The sequence below is a fragment of the Triplophysa rosa genome, linkage group LG2 (assembly GCF_024868665.1).
Source record: "Triplophysa rosa linkage group LG2, Trosa_1v2, whole genome shotgun sequence".
Lineage (NCBI taxonomy): Eukaryota > Metazoa > Chordata > Actinopteri > Cypriniformes > Nemacheilidae > Triplophysa > Triplophysa rosa.
In genome coordinates, this window is record NC_079891.1 from 26,465,819 (window position 1) to 26,487,129 (window position 21,311).

General features: G+C 39.6%; 2 protein-coding genes across 2 annotated transcripts; both read left to right on the forward strand.

Moving 5' to 3' along the window:
• Window positions 1-525: 525 nt before the first annotated feature.
• On the forward strand, window positions 526-4,460 carry anxa1a (annexin A1a). The gene is made up of 13 exons (XM_057358953.1): window positions 526-554; window positions 1,008-1,110; window positions 1,412-1,496; window positions 1,601-1,695; window positions 1,780-1,893; window positions 2,024-2,114; window positions 2,207-2,286; window positions 2,509-2,565; window positions 2,693-2,786; window positions 2,904-2,999; window positions 3,935-3,993; window positions 4,070-4,192; window positions 4,280-4,460. The coding sequence occupies exons 2-13, from the start codon at window positions 1,042-1,044 to the stop codon at window positions 4,298-4,300; spliced, it is 984 nt and encodes a 327-aa protein (XP_057214936.1). The 5' UTR covers window positions 526-554; window positions 1,008-1,041; the 3' UTR covers window positions 4,301-4,460.
• A 625-nt stretch (window positions 4,461-5,085) lies between these two features.
• mfsd3 (major facilitator superfamily domain containing 3) lies at window positions 5,086-20,537 on the forward strand. Its single transcript, XM_057326651.1, has 6 exons — window positions 5,086-5,197; window positions 5,695-6,425; window positions 10,774-10,921; window positions 13,961-14,061; window positions 15,234-15,343; window positions 18,287-20,537. The coding sequence occupies exons 2-6, from the start codon at window positions 5,735-5,737 to the stop codon at window positions 18,488-18,490; spliced, it is 1,254 nt and encodes a 417-aa protein (XP_057182634.1). The 5' UTR covers window positions 5,086-5,197; window positions 5,695-5,734; the 3' UTR covers window positions 18,491-20,537.
• Window positions 20,538-21,311: the final 774 nt, after the last annotated feature.

Below are 21,311 nucleotides of genomic sequence, written 5' to 3' on the forward strand. Positions count from 1 at the left end.
GACACCAAGATCTGTTTAGCCCGTGTTAGGTCGGTCAGTCCTATTCATAAACGTGTGCTGACAAGTCTATAACAAAACAGCAAGAAACCGTGTATAGACCGTTTTTTCTATTAACAACAAGTAGCCAATTCATATGGTCTGTCTCGTTGCATCAATTAAGACGAGTGGTAGAGGAATGCTGGAGAAACAGAAACGCGCGTTTGTCGTCTTTTGTCCTTCACTGGCCTTTCTCACGAGCGAAATGTATCCGTTTGTATTGTAATGTATCAGTCATTCTGTTGCGTGGTCAAATGTTGGTCTTAATCTAAACTAAACCGCGTTTAAATATAAAATGTTGCGGAACACAATGTTGCCGAATACAACATCATCAAATACTTCAACCGAATGCATGCATTCACCCGTGCTTGCCCACACCAAAAGGAAGCAAGCAAAAATGCTTGTCAAGTCGACACCCTGTTGCAGCGCAACAGTTAAAATGATGTTGCTAGGTGTGGTTCGGTGGGTATAAATACAGATGAAGCTTTCCTCTTACTCGCTTGCTGTCTTCGCTCTTGGTAAGTACTAACTGAGATTTCTTAACTTTTTTAATATGTTACACGTTTGCATTTTACATGACCAGTGCTGTAATCTTGTAAAATGTTGCATATTTTGACGCAGATCACATGTTTGCCAAGTTATGTAATTCTGTTTTGGAAGCTTTAGAAACTTTGCACAGCTAACAAACAATTCACACAAATAACTACGTCAAGCACCACATTTCCACATTCTGGAATTGAAAGCAGTCATCTTCAGTCTTTTGTTGTGTAACTACTTGTCAATTCTAAAATAACAAAGGTTATAATATATCTTATATTCGTGAATAATGTGTACTTCCTTTAAAACAGATTGCTAGAAACCTAATAGGCTATATGACCGATGATAGTTGCTGATACATGTAAATGCAGTGACCTAGTGTGTTTTGTATTCTGTATGTTAATATATGTTTTTCTATATGTTCCACCATGTAGTTTGAGTCTTCCAGGTTCAGTTCCAGGTGCCAACATGTCATTCATCCATGCCTTCCTTGAGCAGCTTTCCTATCAGGGCATGCAGGATTTGCAGGACATCACAGTAAGTTTGCTTCAATGTGGTTTTCCTTTTTTTCTGGAAAATGTGAACAGCACCACACTATGAGTCAGCGATAGGAATGTTCCACTCCCCATTCTAGCCACATTCAGGCCGTTAAAGAGAACACGTTTCAATGTTTCTGATTTTCCTTCTTAAAATTCTCTTCAAAATGTTACTGAATAAATTTGAATCTTATTTAGGTATTGACATACCTTACATTGGTCTGCTCCAAATTAGTCTGCAATGATGCTTTATATATTTTTATTATTGGAATAAGTTTAATCAATATCTTTCATGTCTCTAGGAGGGACAGGGGACAGTGAAGCCCTATCCTCAGTTTAATGCAGCTGCAGATGTAGCTGTTTTGGACAAAGCTATCAAGGCAAAAGGTTAGGAGTATTAATGTAAAAAAAATGTGTACGATCTATACGTCCCAGCATTTGCATCTGTTTAATCTCTGTTGTCTGCAATTTACATTATTCTGTTATCTCAGGTGTGGATGAGGCCACAATCATTGAAACTCTGGTCCACAGGAGCAATGCCCAACGCCAGCAAATTAAGGCTGCCTATCAGCAAGCCTCTGGCAAGGTTGGTGTCACACATTCATTGGACCACAAATCAAAATATTTTCATCCTTACGCGATTTCTTACCGATTTGTTCCCTTTGTGTAGCCTCTGGATGTGGCTTTGAAAGCTGCTCTTAAAGGTGAGCTGGAAGAAGTGGTTTTGGCTCTGTTGATGCCTCCAGCACAATATGATGCTTTTCTGCTGAAAAATGCCATGAAGGTAATATTCTCAACTTTGACAGACTCATTTTTATCTTATGAAGGTAGATATTTTAAGACAGATCGACATTGTATGCAGTAGCTCAAAGGATTGTTAGAAATGTTAGTAAAATACATTTTTCTCCCTGCAGGGTTTAGGCACGGATGAAGAAACACTTGTTGAGATTTTGGCTTCCAGGACCAATAAAGAGATCAGAAATCTTAAAGAGGCTTACAAACATGGTAAATTAAAATGCTAATATCAATGATTTAAAAATGCTTTGGTTGTCTGACCTGCAAGTTCGGTATAATTATTATATGGTTTACGTTTGTAGACTACAAAAAAGATCTAGAGGCAGACATCAAGTCTGAGACCGGTGGAGACTTCAGGAACGCTCTTCTCTCTCTAAGCAAGGTTAGAAAATCCACCCTTACATATTCTAATGTAGTTTTTTGTCAATATGTCTTCTAGTAGTACCGCATGCTTTAGATGTCTCCCTTATCAGACTCATCTGATTCTACTCAGAGTTCCTGACATGCATGTGGGTGTGTCAGATTATTGAAACAGATACAGAGGGGAGAAATGCTGCTCTACTGCATCCTCAAGTATTAGTAAATTGTTTACTTTTGTTCACAGGCTTGCAAAAGTGAAGACCATGTTGTGCAAGAGGACCTGGCTGACAAAGATGCCAGGGTATGTTTGTGTGTGTGTGTGAGTGTGTGCGTGCGTGTGTGCCTACGTGCGTGTGTGCGTGCGTGCATGTGGATGGTAAATCTATGGTTTGTCATGCATGTCTCTTGACCCCTCGTTCTTTCTGTAGGCCTTATATGAGGCAGGAGAAAAAAGAAAAGGCACAGACTGCTCTGTGTTCATCGACATTCTTACTACGAGGAGTGGTCCTCACCTGCGACAAGGTATGTTAATTTCCCATTGTATGTCTCCCTATTATAGAGCAGCAGTGCAAAATATTGTTACAAAAATCTGCAGTTCTCAGCAGCGTGTATCTGACAATACATATGATTTTTGTTTAGTGTTCAGTCTGTACTCAAAGTACAGTAAGGTGGACGTTGCGAAGGCCATTGATCTGGAGTTGAAGGGTGACATTGAAAATTGCTTGATTGCTGTCGGTAAGGCACATTTTGAAACCTTACAGTACAGTATACACTCCAGTTTCTGTGAAGTTCAAAGTATGGCAAGGATCGTTTAAAGATCAAGTACAGTATATCAGGTGTTCAATTTCTATTTAAAATGTATATATACAGTGTATATATACTGTATATATTTATACACACAGGTACATCTAAAAAAAATAGAATATCGTGAAAAAGGACAATATTTTTATTTCTTGAAATTTTGATGATTATGCCTTACAGATAATGAAAACCCAAAATTCAGTGTCTCAGAAAATTAGAATATTACATAAGATCAATAAAAAAAGGATATTTTAAACAGAAATGTCAGGCTTCTGAAAAGTATGTTCATTTCTATGCACTCAATATTTGGTTGGGCCTCCTTTTACATGAATTATTGCATCAATGTGGCGTGGCATGGAGCCAATCAGCGTGTGGCACTGCTCAGGTGTAATGGAAGCCCAGGTTGCTTTGATAGCGGCCTTCAGGTCATCTGCATTGTTGGGTCTGGTGTCTCTCATCTTCCTCTTGACAATACCCCATAGATCATCTGAAAAGAGGACTTTGGTCCACTGTGTTTTCTGAAGTCCACTGTCAACGCAGCCATCTACCATCTCCATGCCACGCCGCATCGATGCAGTAATTCATGCAAAAGGAGGCCCAACCAAATATTGAGTGCATAGAAATGAACATACTTTTCAGAAGCCTGACATTTCTGTTTAAAATATCCTTTTTTTATTGATCTTATGTAATATTCTAATTTTCTGAGACACTGAATTTTGGGTTTTCATTATCTGTAAGGCATAATCATCAAAATTTCAAGAAATAAAAATATTGACCTTTTTCATGGTATTCTAATTTTTTTAGATGTGCCTGTACTGTATATATAATTTATTTTAAAAGATAACACTGGTTTATTTTTTCTTTGACAGTAAAATGTGCAGGATGCAAACCTGCATTCTTTGCTGACAAACTAAATCTAGCAATGAAGGCAAGTATAACTACATTTTTCCTTGTGTTTAATTTGTAACTGTAGCAAGGATCATTATGTGACTTTCTTTTCACAGGGTTCTGGTTACAAGGGCAAGATCTTGAACAGAATACTGGTGAGCCGCTCTGAGATTGACCTGGCCAAAATCAAGCAAGAGTATCAGAAGAAGTTTGGCAAGTCCCTCTACAAAGACATCCTGGTAAATAAATCTTAGAGATTTATTAAAGAGACATTTATGTTTTTAAAATAAGGCCTATTTGTTAAATCTTGTTTCATTTGTTTTCAGGATGACACAAAAGGAGACTAAGAGAAAATCCTGCTGGCCTTGTGTGGCAATTAATTGGTGCCAATAACGAATGAATGCAGATGATGATTGTTCATCAGTATAAAAATGATATATGCCATGTAAACATACATTTACATTTTTTGATAAATAAATAAAAAAATTCTGTGTGTATGTTCTAAAATGTGGCATTGTCAATCATTATTGTATGATATATCTGTAAACCTAGGCGTGAAGTGGTGTTTGTGTTTTTTTTAATACGTTGACACACACCTGTCATTTTATTATCTTCATTCAGTAAGGGGAGGTGTAATACATTATGTGTTGCAAAAATAACAGTTTCCAAACCAGTTTCTGGAACACTCCTGCCATTGTTTGGTCAAAGAAGTAAAGTAAATCCCTGGTTAAACAGCTATAAGTCCCACCCCAAAGTCCCACCATTTATTGTCACTATGCCAACAAAAAAACCTTTTGAAGGTTTTGAACTTTTAATGCAGTATATCTTTATTGGTAAATACTTGTTAATAGTGTAGGCAGCACATTTTAAACTGGGAAAATATTTGAGCACAAAAAATAATCATAACTGTGATTTCGTTGTAAATGGGAATTACACTGGTACTTGCAGTAAATTAATATATAATGTCGTAAATAAATAGTGGGGATAAATATTACGTTTGCGACTAAAAACAGGGCCGTGGTGTTACTAGATTTACATAGACTTCGAGAACCAGCACAAAAATGCGTTGGTCTGTCCGCACCTGCAGTACCGCTTTTGTCGTGGGTGGTGCTGTTGAGCTCTCATATGCGTTCTGCTGATTGGCTGTCTATGCGTGTGTCGTCACCAGCTCCCGCGGAAGTGCTGAAGATTGGTAATAGAGGTTATGCAGCATCGAGCACAGCGGGTGAAGGAGACATTTACCTGTAAATACATTCACGATTTTGTAATATTCAAAAAAATTGTGTTATGTGTGCAATTCTGTAGATGCTATTTCAGTGGTTTTAACGTTCATTCATGAATGAAAGTCTCCGTCAAGTAGAGCATATGGTTCTTTGACTTAGCGCTTTAACGATTTCATAAACAAAGATTACCTTTCCCATTTTTGCGCCTTGTAGTTTGCAAAATGAGTGGTTTATAAAAGATACCTAACGACTCAGTAAACTTTCATAGAGTTCAATACAACTATTCTAAGCTGTGATGTCCATATTATAAATGAATGTATGAATGAATCGCATATGCAGTGAATGAATTGTATCTTCATAACGATTGAATATGGTTTTCTGGGCAGATCACGATGATTTACTTTTTAATATGAAAATGTTATTCCTGGTTATTCTTGATTCCTATAAAGTGCATCAAACCAATATGCTGCTGATCCAGCAGGTCCTGGTCAAACATCCTTCTTGTGTTCCTTCCACAGTACAGCCATGAGCTGAGGCTCTCCAAACCTATCTGTCCCAATGATGAACGACAAGCTGGTGTTCCTGGGTCTCCTGTACTTCATCCAGGGTATCCCATATGGCCTGCAGTCGTCCCTGCTCCCAGTGTACCTGCGAGGTGCCGGCCACTCCCTCACTCGCATCAGCCTTACCAAAATCCTCTACTTCCCCTGGGTGCTCAAGGTCCTTTGGGCTCCTCTGGTGGACCGTACGGGCACCAAGCGCTGCTGGTTGGTGGGCACAGTAGCTGGCTTGGCCCTTACCTGTTTGGTCAGTGCTACCCTCGCACCTGATGTTCAGTACATGGGTGTAGCAGGCTCCCTGCTCGCTATGAATGTGCTGGCGTCGGTTCAGGACATTGCGGCGGATGGAGCGGCCGTGCGGTTGCTGAAGGGGCAGGGAGAGGTGGGCCTCGGGAACATGGTTCAGGTAGTGGGATATAAAGCTGGATCTTTGTTTGCTGGAGGAGGGCTTCTGGCTGTGATTGATGTTGCAGGCTGGGGCTGGATGTTTGCCCTGCTGGCCTGTGTGTATGGTGGCGTTGCTCTGTTCGTGTGGGGCGCCCCGGTGTTGGATGGAGAGTCGGCACGGGGGCAAGCAGAAGGACGGAGAGGGTCGAGGGATGCGATGCAGCCCTGGAAGGTTTGGAGGAAACTTCTGTCTGTGCCAGGAACATCATGGACAGCATTCTACGTCCTTACTTACAAGCTAGGTAATTTGTAATTAAGCATCAACCCCAATGACAAATATATTTGGAGATGCTTTTTATCATATTTCTTACTTGATGCTTTTATATAAAAAAATTTTTTTTTCAATAATCCATTCATTTTGTAGTTAAATTCATATACATAATAGTCCCACCCCAAACCCATTGCATTGGTTAGACCACACTGCAGCCTGAAATGTCATTCCCTTGAAGACATAGAACTGTATGTGTTGAAAGCAGCATGATGGCTACACTCTTCAAAAGAAGTCAACCTGCAGTTTACAATGTCACATAAGTATCAGTAAGGAAATGTTTAAAATAAATTACACACACTTTCAGGGCTTCATCTCTGTTTTTAACATGTATGACAGAGTGTTGGTTTACCACAAGATGGCAGTCTTGCTCCGTTTTTATGTAAACTCTTCAACGTCTGTGAAACACCAGGCAACCATAGGCTGTTGGGTCAAACAGTTCAGAATATCTTAAATTCAGATGTCGATCTTAAACCTTTTGTCCGCTTCTTAATCACAAACTCTTGTGTCATGATCAGAATCCAGAATTTAGACATAAATGCCCAGCTAATGAGTCACTTTCAATGAACTGAATTTGGTGTTTGGTACCAGAAGGGGATTACGTTAGGATTAGAGCCTCTTTGTGTCTGTGGCGTTTTCAATTGAAAACTGAAATGAGAAATAAGATTTTTTTGTGTGGCTTACGTATGTGTAACATTCTGTGGAATACTTGATTTTTTTATCAGATATCTGGTCTTTTTGTGCTGTGTGTGGATGTGTCCACATTTCATAGTGGCACCTTAATCGGATGAGCTCCAGCAGACGAAAACAGACAGAACTAGTGGGAGCTCCTCCTTAATCTCTGTTCTCCGTGATCATCATTATAATCCCTATTAAACAGCACTTCAGACAACACAAACCTTTTTACTAATGCATTAGCAGCATTCAGCTTTAGGTATTTCCCTGAAAGATCAATAAGACAATAAATATTCTTTTTAAACTATTAATATACTGTAGAGCAAGGATGGAACATTTACATCTACTGAGAGGCTGAGAAGTACCAAAGTCCACATATTTAAACTGAATTGTTTTAGGTTTTTGAACCTTTGTAACTTTGATAAATGTGGATATTGGATTGTAGATTAATGTTAAGTGTCTTAGTAAAAGAACAAAACAAATCAGACACTATGTCCATACGTGTATCCATCCAGTACTTCTGTTGTAACACGTGTGTTGTATACAGCTTCTCTCATCTCAAGCGTTCATAAAGAGTAATGGAGGGGGTCACAGAACAAAGTCCGTCCCAGCGTGGAGGATGATGGTGGGGCGAAGGGGGCTGGGATGTGGCCAGACGTGGAGCTTCCCTGGGAAGAGTCCAGGTGGAGGCGGGAGGGAGTGTGAGGGCTTAAAACTAAATGCATTGGGAGAAGAAAACCAATTTTGCTCTGTCTGTCTCTGTCTAGCTCTCATACTATGTATACCTAACAAACACAAACATAAGTTTCTATAGCCTGACTGTACCCTCTCTTCATTCTGCACAGCAGGGATCAGGGAAAGGAGGGGCTTATGGGGCGACTGAGGGGTGACGCGAGCAGGAGGCAAATATTTTCCAGAGGGAACGCGGAGGACTGCAGGGGGGATGAATTAATGAACACCCACCACATGGTCAACTATAAGAGAAAGTGACTGAGAGAGACAGACAGTGAGTTGGTGGGGTGCAGGGGGCATCGATATGATGAGAGAACGCAAGACTAGAAAGCGATTGAGAAATAATCCAGAATGAAAGAAAGAAGATCAGTAAATGTATGTGATGTCTTCTAGCTGACCTAAATATTTCCCTCATTGTTTGGACCATTGTGTGACTCGGGTGTGAACGCTGAAAAAGTTCTGCATTTAAGACATGTGAGCTTACATCACATACTTTGAATAGGATGCTGCACTGTTCTCTCCATATCTTCCCTCACGTTCACATAACTAACGGTGCAAGTGATAGTTCGGGATGCTTTTGTTTTGTCCAAACAATTATGTCATTGTGTCCCACAACATAAAGGGAATAAACTAGACGTATTCTGACCTCACAGGTCCTTAGAGACCTGGTTTGTTGTTGGTTGAGGAGTCTCTACAATGGAGCGATGTGACCGGCTCAAGTACACGCAGATGCAGATACACACGGCACAGTGACCTACAAGACCTGGGAGGGGCAGAGGTTCCTTATAGTTGCTTGTAGCTACAGGCAGAGGAGGATCAGCCTGTTCCCATGCTAAAGACTCTGGGGAGTTCGGAGGTGTATCATAGCGCTGGTGTTAGTCAGCACCTCATACTTTCGCACACTTTAGTGATTGTTTAGTTTTGTCAGTGTTTGTGCATGCGCTTGTTCATTGGGTTACCTTATCAAAGGTTTAAAACATGTTACCTTTAAGCCAATTAAAGGGACAGTTCACCCAAAAATGAAAATTCTATCATCATTTACTCGCCCTCGAGTTGTTCCAAATCTGTATAAAATTTATTTGATGAACACAGACAGATATTTGGAAGAATGCTTGTAACCAAACAGTTCTTGGCCACCATTGACTACTGCCATTGTAATTTTTCCTACTATGGTAGTCAATGGTGGCCAAGAACTGTTTGGTTACAAGCATTCTTCCAAATATCTTGTTAGTCTGGTAGTGCCCCAGAAACGTTTGCTTTCCTACATTCTTCAAAATATCTTCTTCTGTGTCCAATAGAACACAAAAATCTTCCTACTATAGTCAATAGCGGCCAAGAACTAGTACCACAATTATAGAGCGTTTTCTTTACCTTTTTGCTGTTGTACTCTTTCATTTCATTCAACCTCTGTTATTTTTATCTTATCTCACTCTGTTCCCCATTATCTGTCGTTTCAAACAGAGGCGAACTGCTACAGTATCTCATCTCTCTCGCTCTCTCACACCCCGGTCTCCCCGTCTCCTCCCCATGCCGCTGCCTCCTGCTTTTCTCCACTTTGTGTTTTTGTGGATGTCTAATGAAATCCCATGTGAAATGGACAATTGTTGCTCTGAGATTATTTATAGACATAAATAAGCAGCCTTGTTGTTTGTTTTCAGTCCCTGCATAAAAAATAATTAGTTTGAAACAGCATAGGAGAAAAAATAGAGGCATAATGGTGGAGCGCATGTCCAGATCGCACATGTGGGATGATCTAAAGCGTCTGAGTACTTGAGTAATCATTTATCTTTGGTCTTCTGTATATATTTACCTATATTGCTTTATTGTGGTAATGAAGAGCCGTAGAATGTTCTGTCTGTGGTATCCGTAAGATTATGTTTATGCAGGAAATGTAGTAAGGCTATAATTAGTCTTGCATAGGCGTACTTTTAATAGCAATAGGTCCACATTGATACTTTTTGTGGCTAACCCATTCACTTCTATTGTATGGACACTAAACCAATTCAAGTCAGTGGGTACCGCCGTTGTCCGGTTACCAACATTCTTCAAAATATCTGCTAAATTATTATTTTTTGAGTGAAATATCACTTTAAGTGAGTCTTTTTATAACACTCCAGAAATGATTGGACCTGGGAAGCATATCTGCTTTATAAGACAAAAAAGCAGATCTGCTGAATGTTAAAAACAAAAAGTTCCATTATTCGTTGTTTCCACCACATTACAGACTTTACAAAATCCCATACAAATTTAGCTCTATTGTCAGACTCGGTGTCCCACAAAGAAAGCGATGTCAAAGCATTCACGTAGCGCTGTCAGCGACCGTAGCAGAACTCTGTCGGAAACGTCTGATTTTTTATTTGATTTTCTGTTTTTGTTTCTCACCGGTTTCATCTCGGGGACCCCGGAAGCCCAGGATCTGTTTGACGGCAGTCTCAGAGCTGTCAGTCAGCCTCGAACTGAAGGCAGACTCCATAAATAATGACAATAGCGTTAAATAATACACTGCGGCGGGTTACCGGGTCCTCCGAGCGCCCGCTATAGCGCAGCAACGCAGGGCTCCGCAATGACGTGTAACAGCGATGTTTTCTCTGACAGCTTTTGTTTTTGTCACATTTGTCTGAATTTAAGTGACAAACTCTGTGAAAAAATGACTGCGAGGCAATCCTTTGAGGAGTAAAAACATGGCGGCCTGTGCTCAGGTTATCACTTTTTCGTTCTCAGATAACAAGTTGTATGTTTTTTTACTTTGATCTGTGGATTGTGTCATGAGTTTAACTCCAAACACCAATTTTTAAAAAGGGTCTGATGCAATGTGTTATGAACCTGTCTTTTCAATGGTCTCTTATTGGTTTCTGAAAGATCCTTTATATTCCTTGATCTGTGTGTGAGCTCATGTCATTTTGTTTCCTGTACAGGTGAACAGGGGGCGATCACCATGTTTCCACTTTTCCTGCTGGACCACCACATGACAGCCAGAGAGCTGGGGGTGTGGAACGGGGTGGTTGCCATGGCATTCTCCATCTGTGGCTCCTCAATTGGGGGCTTTTTACTCTCCCAGTACAGGTACGATGTGTGTGTGTGTGTATTGTGTGATAAAGCAATGGTGAAATCAACTGTAACATCCTTTTTTAGCCATACCATGCTTTGCCACTAATGTTGCAGAAATGGAAGACTTCGTTCTTTGAATGTCGTCTTAGACCTTTCTCAAAGCCTCGTCGGCCCCCTCTTCCTTTATCAGCTGGTCTCATCCGCCATCTCTCTGTGAAAGAAACATAGCGCCGCCACCTTCTCAGTGTTTTCTCACTATATCTCTTCACCCATCTCAGCCCCAGGCGTGAGAAAAGGAGATATAGAGAGTGTGTGTGAGAGAGATAGAAAGGGAAATGTGTTAATATATACAAGCAAACACACACACACTATACAGTATATATGTACTTTACGCCATGCTGACACGTTGACAGTTTTACATGGGTGTCATATATAATAGTTACTATAGGATTTGCTTGTCTAAACCGTTTCAAGAGAAGTCGGACAGTCACATATCTCCCTTGTACACAGAGGCACACATTACAGTACATATAACTTTACATAGTGGAAACAACATGCTTTTCAGTTTTATACACCACTGGATTGCGTAACATGATAAGAGCTATTAAGGCATTGGTGTGTGCTTGAGTTAAAATGATGTAATGCTGGTCTAATAATAACCTGAGAGTAAGGTAATTGTTCACTTCCCATAGAGCTGTGGACAATTCCCCAGCCATCTAATATTAGTCTTGACCGATAATGTGTAAACGCATGTCCTGCTTAATTTGAAGAGTATTGTGTTAGAAGTGCAAAGATTGAGGGTTTGTTTCTCGGGGAACAAACATAGGCTAGTGATAAGATGTTTGTACTGTAAATACTTTGGATAAAAGCATCTGCCATATGCATAACATATAGGTTAAGAGTGATGCATGCTGTAAGTTATTTGATTTCCTTTACAAAATGGTTAGTTCCAGTCCTTGATTCTGATAGGTTCACAACACACAAGCTGTGTGTTGTGTATCACTGTGATTTTGTATTCAGTTTTATTATAGTTTCATTAATATTTTGAATTGGCATTTATTGTATTTTTATGTTCTTTTAGACATAGTTTAGCCATTTTGTTATGTGATTTTGTCATTTTATTCTGTATTTGTTACATTTTTATGTTGCTTTTTAAGTTTAATTTGTTTTAGTTTTTATTTATTTTCAATTAATAATTTTAGTGCCTCAATTCAAACGTGTTGTGTAATATTTTTTACTTTGTAGGTTTTTTCCTATCCCAGCTTAAAGGGGTACTATGGCGCGAACACGTGTTTTTCTGTGTTTTTGATGTGTTATAAGTTGCCCATGCATGTATTAGACAGGTAAAATTGCAAAAATTAAAGTGTCGGAACAAAAAATGCATTCTATCTAAAAGCGAATGCTCACCCAGACCTGCCTGAAACGCCTCGTGTAACCACACCCCCACAAATCTACATCATTTCGTGGTATGATTTGACTAAGACCGCCCAAATGTATACGCAAGAGAGGTGAGCGTACCTGTCAGAACAATTGCTTTGGAACCTGATGTTGTCGTGACTCTCTCTCAGCAGCTCTAGGGCGAGTGTTTAGGCAACCTGTTTGAAAACAGTAATAGACTCTATGCACGATCGCTTCCGCGTTTTGTCTCAGCCAGCTCAGTTACATCTGGCGCACATAGCATCCATAGGGAACAACAAGTAGGGGTTTTCACTCGGTCGCTTCAAGATGCACCTAGGATTACGGTCAATGATGTGAGTCAAATTATCCCAACACTACATCGACAACCAAAAAGGGGAAAGCTTTCAAGCCATACGTTTCAAGTATGTACTTACTCGAGCTTTATCCCAGCATTCAGCAATGCTTAGCCATAGTGCTGTCGGTGTGATGAAATTTAAACGAAACATAGCGTTATCATTTCGTGACAGAATACTTCAGCGTTATGGGAGTGGAAGTGGCTTAGCTGGCTGAGATTTTAGGCGAAGTATGTCATCAACCTGCGTGCATAATATCTATTGCCTTGGCAAATTCGTTTGATGCCCGTGCGGCACAGACATTACATGTTTTACCTTCAAAAGTGCAAAATTTAAATGAAATATGTGCTTTTTCTTAATTCCTTCTCTTTTCTCTCTCTCTCAATGCTAAAGGCAATGTTCGTGAATGGGGAGGAATGTAAAGTTTTACACTCGCAGGGGGCTCGTTCATTCGACACAGTCGTGCATTCAGGCCTTGCTTCCCACAGATTGGGTTTCTGCCGTTGTCTGTTCAGGCCCACTAAAAGCTAATTTGGACACTTATCCCGGCCCCATCTGAAACGCTCGAGTGACCAAAAACTGACCCGCATACAGTGATCGCCATCAGCAATCTGAGAGTACGAATCTTATCGGACCTGCTCGTGTGATACGCCTGTTTTAGACTTGCTTTCCATCTCTCGCACCCTTCTCTCTTTCTGCGTCTGTCTGTCCTACAGTTCTCTCTCTTTCTCTCCTCTCATCAGAGTGAAATATGAAAGAGCATTATTGAGTGGATGTAGGGAGGGTGTTTGCATGAGAATAATGGGAGATTGGCTTTCTGTCTGACCGGCTGCTGTTGACTGGGTTCATGTAAATCTACAGTAAAAGACTGGTTTAAAATGACAGCCGATTCCTCGCTCTTCTCTCAACGTCCAGCTGACCTTTACTCACAACTCTTTCTCTGTTGGGGGCCTCCGAGTCTGTTCACATGGAAAGGACACACTCGTTGGGGCTTTAAAGGAATGTTCCAGGTTCTGATGGAGCTTGGAGAAAACAATGTGTTTGTGTATTAGGTGCGTGATGGTCACTAATGAGGTTAATCTGCCCATGCCTGTGGATCTTGTTGCGATATTGATTATGTCGTGAAGGAAGTTCACTGGGGGATTCTGAACTGCCAATAGCGAATCAATTAGAGTGTGTAAGCAAACACACTGCATGTGTGTAAACACGTGCATTGAGTGTTTTTCTCTAAAATAGTTTTAAATAATGGAAGTTTCTGATTATAAATGTTGTTTCTTGAGTTTAATCTCTTTTCTGTTCACAGTATTGGACTGCTGATGAGACGTGTGTTTATGATGCGGACGTTCAGCATGGTGTTCCAGAGCTCACTGCTGGTAGTGCTGGAACCTTCACCTCTTATGAAAGGTGAGACACACACGTCTGTCTCAGAGACTTACTGTACTGGATTGTTACAATAATATATACAAATAAGTTTGTATTCTGATACGGTGTTTGTGGACAAGTTTAATTTAAAGGTGAAGTGACTTTAAAGGTGCAGAGAGAGCTATTGCAATTTCCACCTTTTAGTCCTATTTGATTTCCAAGACTCCTATAGATCTACTGTGATAACCTTTAGTCACAGTGCCATCACATGTATTCAGCACAATTCAAGCGAAATTTTTATGCTTGAGCTGTATAGAGGAGATCATACAGATGTTATGTCAAACACGCCGTCTGGCAGTTCGACTTGCTTAAGTGGATTTGCGTTTCTGTTTCAGTCTGTGGAAGTCAACGCTATTTTACCTCAAGTATTCTCACGGCTCACTTTGATAACTGAATAAATCCATATTCAACCCTCTCTCTCTTTTTCTAGCGCTGTCTCTTTTCCTCACAGGTGCTTTGGATATTTTTTTAATGAAAATGATCAAGGAAAAGGGAGAAGCTCTCGCGCTGTTTTACTCTGTATTTTCTGCCACTGTATTTCTTCCTCCTCGTGATGTCGCGGCTTTTTAGTGGAGATGTTTTTGTCAGCAAGCTTCTGTTTGACAACTCCCTCATCTCTCTTATTCTCTCTCGCTTTCTGACGCCCTCCCATATGAAACAGAACAAAGCTACTCTACACGCCCCCCTCAAAAAAGAAAGAATGATAAAGTTCTGCAGAAAATATTTTTCAATATTGTATGAGACCGGATGCCTCAGAAGAGCTGATTTTCCTTCCTGTGGTTTCTGGATAAGTAATGGAAAAGTCTTGTTAGGCAGAACTAAACACTTCCAGTGAATAATTCAGATGGAGCTGAATGTGAAAACGAAAAAAAATTGTTGGTGGGGTTTGGGTAATAATTGATTTTGAGATTCATGACCTCGAGTGTCTGGAACTCCACAAGTGTATGCACTGGATGGACATTACACAAGTAAATTAATTAATCAATCAAAACCCCCAAATAACTTTTTTTAAGTGACAATTACTTAATTAAATTAAAGATGGAGGTCTGTGGCTGTATGCTTTTTATCGCTCAGTATATTGTATAAACGGGTTCTCTCTCTCTCTCTCTCTCTCTCTCTCTCTCTCTCTCTCCCTCTCTCTCTCTCTCTCTCAGGTATGGCAGTGCTGAGTCTGGGTTTGCAGCATTTCATAGCCGGTCTCATCACGACTCTCACCTTCACCTTGATGATGAACTGCACCCAGAGAGCCGATGAGAGCATACAGGTATCACACTCCACCACCCCTTTCAACTGACCACACCCTCTCGCCCTTCCTGACAGGCTAAAGCAAGCTGCGAACAACATTGCACACGTTCACCAGAGGTCAGTCGTTTGACAAATCTATTTTCGCTTCAGTTCACTAGCCAAGCTCACAAGAAACAAAACACGCATCTTTTAGTTTTTGATATTTGTTGACAAGTAGAAATCCACAACAGGCCTTAATCCTGAGAGCTTATCCGTCGCGTGCACAAGGACATTCATCTGTCAGTCAACAGCTCCAGTCTGAGAGCCGAGCAGATATTACACTCTCTTTAGCGCCACACGTCAACCGATTTCAAATATGTCGCATCAATCACCTACAAAGCGCACGCGTTACAAAGAGTGCTCATATTCCTGCTAATAGAACTGTGGATTTGACATCTGATTCTTTTATTTATTTATCAAGGTGGCATGTTTGGTTGGAGCTGTGGCACGGTGGTTCCCTCACATGCTCTGTGTTATCCGCATGAGCACCACGGCTCCATGTGTCAATTTCAAAACTGGTTTGTCTTGTTTGTAGCTTTACGGGGGCTCAGCCACCTTTCAGATCATGAGATGATGTGGTCCCGAGGAGTGTTGGACAGTAATTTCTACTGTGTTTCAGGTATTTTTGTTATTGTTGGCGTGTATAACAAAAGGAAGAGAGGCTCTTCAAAAATAGACAGAAACTGTAGGTTCTGTGTTGCCGCAGTGAAAAGAATCCATTATGTAGAGAAAGAAAAGCTACACTTATGTCATTTTATTTTAAGCAATTTGCACTGTGGTGACCTCTGCTTTAGTTTAACCTGAGGTTAAGTGCCCATTGTAGCTCATGGCTCGCTTCAATTGGAAGTCAAACCAGCAATTTTCTGTTTGGAAGCCTGAGGGTTTTTTTTTTTCAAGAATTCATCAGGCTGTAGTTGGGCAACATTGTGCACTGTAATGTACCAAAACACAGTAGCACACATGTATTGAATATTAGATATCATTGAGATAATTGTGCTTAAGATATAAAATATCTTGGGAGCGCTTGGGAGCTTGCGCTGTTGTGGCATCTGCCGTTTCTAAGCAACCATGAGTTGCGCTCATTGTGAAGGTTCCGGCATAGGATAGATGGATTTTCAGCATTGACGCGCTAGAAATGAAGAGCATGCCGCACCGCAACAGTGTTGCTCTCTATTTGAGCCCTTGCAGCGCATCTACATTCAAAATAACAAACTTTCGCATGCAAAAGACACAAAATGTAAACGTAAAGTTATTCATACCGGGCATGGTAATAAAAACATTCAGGGCTTTACTGAAAACCTTCGGGACTTCAGCCCCCTTAGCCCACCCCTAGCGCCACCCCTGCTCCTGCGTACTGCAAAACGTAACATGTCATTATGGCTCTTAAAGAAACATTTCACCCAAAAATGAAAATTCTGTCTTCATTTACTCACCCTCAAGTTGTTCCAAATCTGTATAAATTTCTTTGTTCTGATGAACACGGAGAAAGACATTTGAAAGAATGCTTGTAACCAAACAGATCTTGGCCACCATTGACTACCATAGTAGGAAAAATTGCTTCATTAAATTCTTTGTTCTGTTGAACACAAAAGAAGATATTTTGAAGAATGTAAGAAAGCAAACAGTTTTAGGGCCCTTATGACTACCAACTAATTTTTCCCACTATGGTTGTCAATGGTGTTCAAGAACTGTTCTTCCAAATATCTTTCTCTGTGTTAATCAGAACAGATACATTTTTGCAGATTTGGAGTAAATGAATACAGAATTTTTATTCATGCGTGAACTTTCCCTTTAAGGGAAAAGAGTTATTTTTTTTTATTTAAATTATTGTCGGTACTGGTATATTGTGACACTCCTAATTTGCAAGGTTTGCAGTAAGAAAACTGGGATGAAGTGTACTTTCTTTATTTAGTACAAAATAAATTATCAAGATGCTGTATATATTGATTATCGTGAAAAAATATATTGAGATATACGTTTTTAAGTGTATCGACTAGCCCTAGTAGCACAATGTGTCCATCAAACAATCTGTCCACTTTACAAGAATCTCTCCCAGCTGTATCTCTCTAATCCTCTGTTGCCTGATTTCTTTTCGTCATTCGTTTATTTTCTCTGTATGTTTATAATGTATATGTGTCTCTGAGATGATAATGGATAGTTCTCACTGTACATCTCTCCCCTCCCAGGGTCTCCTGTTTCGTCCCTTCATTCATCTTTGACATGCCTATATTGTCCTGTTTAAATGGCCCTGCGTTGCATGCATGTGATCTCCTCTCCCAGCTATTTGTCACTCTATCAACTCAATACGCGCTGAATTAATGGCACTTACCAAACTCATTAAACAAAGAAAAGCGCCGGTATGTTTTCCCTCGGTCTCCAAGCAATTAAAACTCCCTCTTCACGTTCAGAGGAAAATAACCAAGAGGACGATTGTAAACTGTAGGTTAATTCGAAATGTTCTTATAACATGCACACGTTAGCGGGACCAGCTTGTGTGTGTGTTTGTGTGTGTTTGTTTTAAGGTGGTATTGGATGTCCGAAAACCAATACTGTGAATGTTTTTGAAAAGGCCCTGGAGAGAGAAACAGAACACCTTAAACAAGTTTGTAGGAATAAAGGTACCTCACTTAACTTTAGTGGCGGGGCCATGTGAAGGAATGAGCTTGGCTTTGCTTTCCCAGCCCATACAGTATGCTGGGTTTCAGGAGAATGAAAATGGAAACACTTGTTTGGAAGGATTCAGAAGGTTCCACCTGTTTTGATGCGAAAATAAAAATGAGAATCAACTCTCCCATCAATATATTTCTCTTACTGTCCCTTCATGAGTCCAGTGCAAAATGTTTCTAGCACTGTCAACAGTGCATCACAGTGATGATGTCAGATAGTAATGCTCTTTTTCTGTCTTGATCTCTTCTACCTTCAGGCCACCCACTACAGTTTTCTGGCCACTCTTGAGGTCCTGGGGAAGCTGAGTTTTAGCGCCCTGGCTGGGGGCATGGTGGACACTGTGGGCTACCCCATAGCCTTCATCCTCTTCCTCTTTCTCACCTCCAGCAGTGCTCTGCACGTGTGGAGAGCCACAGAGACCGGCATCCTTAAGGAACAGGTCAAAGGGCAGCCTCAGTGACCAGCATTAGCCAATCATATGGCAGCCTCAGTGACCAGCATTAGCCAATCAGATGGCAGCCTCAGTGACCAGCATTAGCCAATCAGATGGCACGAGTGTGTGAGCATGTGAAGAGGTTTAATTGTGTGCATAGTGTAAGACTGGTAACCAAAAGCCAGTGATGCAAACATTTTGAGTTTATTTACGACATAACCAGCATTAACCTTGACAAGAACCACACAGAGCACTTTCAACAAAAGCCAGAAGCTCACATTAAAACAATGCAATTTTTTTTTACATCTGCAATGAATGAAAGTGTGCAATGAATAAGCATGAAAGGTGTAGTCACGGTTTCTGAATGGCAAAAACTCTGAGGCGAAATGTTGAAATGTGAACTGTGCCTGAAGTTTAAAAGGAGACCAAGTGGAAAAAATAACACAAGTCAGATTCACCTCTAATGGATAATGATGAAATGTATTAGTCCGTTACTATTGCTTCAAAAATGTTTTTTAGGAATGAAGTCTAGTTAAACGCACACTAGTCCTTTACACATTCCATCATATACACTGTTTATTGAATTTAAAAATGAAACAAAAAGCACACATTATTTTCTCCTTTTTTGGTCCCACTGACCTAATTTTAATATCAGTTATTAACCAGTTGCTTTTAAAGTGCAGAAAAAAATCAAGAGACCAGAGCAAAACAATGTTCAGTTTTCCTACTTATTTCTAGGTACGTGTTTAAGTAAAACTATAATTTTTGTTTCATTCTGTGAACTAGTGATAACTTTACTCCCAAAACATAAAAATTTGTTTTTATTTGCAGAAATTCTGAATGAAATAAAACGGTCTCTTAATTTTTCCCCGGCTATATATAAAGAACCACTTTATTTAAATGTATCAAAATGAAATGGGACTGCTGTGAGTATTAAAATGTTAATATAGCTTCGTAAGTGTTTTTATGTATTCTAGTTGCAATACTTGTATTAAAGAGGCCATATAATAAGAATGAATTTTTTCCTGATCTTTTGAATAACGTAATGTGATATAAAAATGTGACTTATAAAACAACTCGTTTGGAACTTCTGCAAATTTGTCTGAAATAACAAAAGAGATCCCTATTAATATTTATTATTAATACTAATTAAATACACATGCTAAAATTGTCATGAAAAGCAAAACTTTTCTAATGCAAAAAGCTGGAACTCAGGGCAAAACTCTGTGGTATGACCTCTTTAATGTCTGTAAAATACTGTACGTTTAAACTTCAAGTTCAATTCATCATGCTCATATTTTTGAGCCAATACTGCATTCATTGAAATGTTATTTTTTACTGTATGATGTATTTCAGTTTTCTGCATTTCCTATGCAATGACACAAACAAATAATTCAGTTATTACATACAGCTTTGCTTCTCATCGGACCTATGTTTTAGGTTCTCAAAGTGGAAGTTAAATATAATAATAATAATGTACAGAGTAAACTGTAATAATGAATTGACATATGAACCTTTCATCTGGACTGGTGGTGAAGGATTGTGGGTAATTGTGTCTCTACCTTCGATGTTTCTAAACCTCTTTTTTGATTATTGTGTACAGCTTATGAGTTTTAATTGCCTTATTTTGAATAACGTGGAGCCAAAAATGTTATGTTCTGATATGTGAGGTTTACAAAACCTGATGTACATAAGAATACTTGAACCTACATTGTACTATAATTTATTCAAATGTCATGTAATCTTACCGTATACCATACAAGAAGAAATAAACTGAAGAAAATCACTAAAACTAAAATTCTTATCTTAAAGGTAACATAACATTAAGTTTCCTAAGTTGAGCTCCCTGTAGCCTATAATATCATTTCCAGGGTTGTCATAGAGTTTAGACTCTTATTTTCAGAAATGTACACAGACAGTCAAAACAGAATAATACTTAATGTTCAAAACTGATATGAAAATGAAATCTGAATAACCTATTGCAAGTTGATTATTTTGTTCAGCCAATAAATCCTCTATTAGGCAAAGAACGTTAACAAAGAACCTTCTTTAACATGTATTAGCTCTGACCCTATCAGACTCTAATATAAAAAGTTATTACTAAAACACTCGGTGTCTGTGCTTTTATAAACTTATCAGAATTAAAATCCCTTAGTCCACATTTTACAGAGGTCCTGGGTAATACTGTACAACTTAGTTTTCAGAAATTACATAGCATCATGTACATTTGTGCTTTATTTGCTGTTCAAAAATCGAAACAACAATCGAGCCATATCTCCAGCCTTGAAACCGTATATAGTGCACCTCACCATGACAGAGAGATGATTACTTGCGGCCTTTTCGAGGGATTAGGACTCCTTTTGTGAACCGTGAATAGAACTCTACTTCACCCTTTCAGTGCTATTCTTTCCTTGGTGGTTTGGCCAGAAATAAAAAGCTCATCTAACTTCTCTTTGTGTTGCACTGTACATCCTACTGTAATGTTGAAAAGCCAGAGTTCTGGTTATATTTGACAACTGAGTTTGCCAGAGTAATAGGCTGATGTGCCATAACGGTCTCTTTTATTATTTTTACCTTTTGCACTGATAGTGATTTGCAACCAGAAGTTATTGAGAAAGTTGAAGTCGAGTCGAGTGACACAATTTGATAGTTCACCCAGAAATAAAAATTCTGTCATTATTTACTCACCCTCTTGATAAACCTGTTTGACTTTAGTTCTTCTGCAGAACACAACAATATATTTTGAAGAATGATGGTAACCAAACAATGGCGCTACCCATTGGCTTGTATTGATATTGTGTCCATACAGTGCAATAGGTAGCACCGTTGTTCGGTTATTCCATCCTTC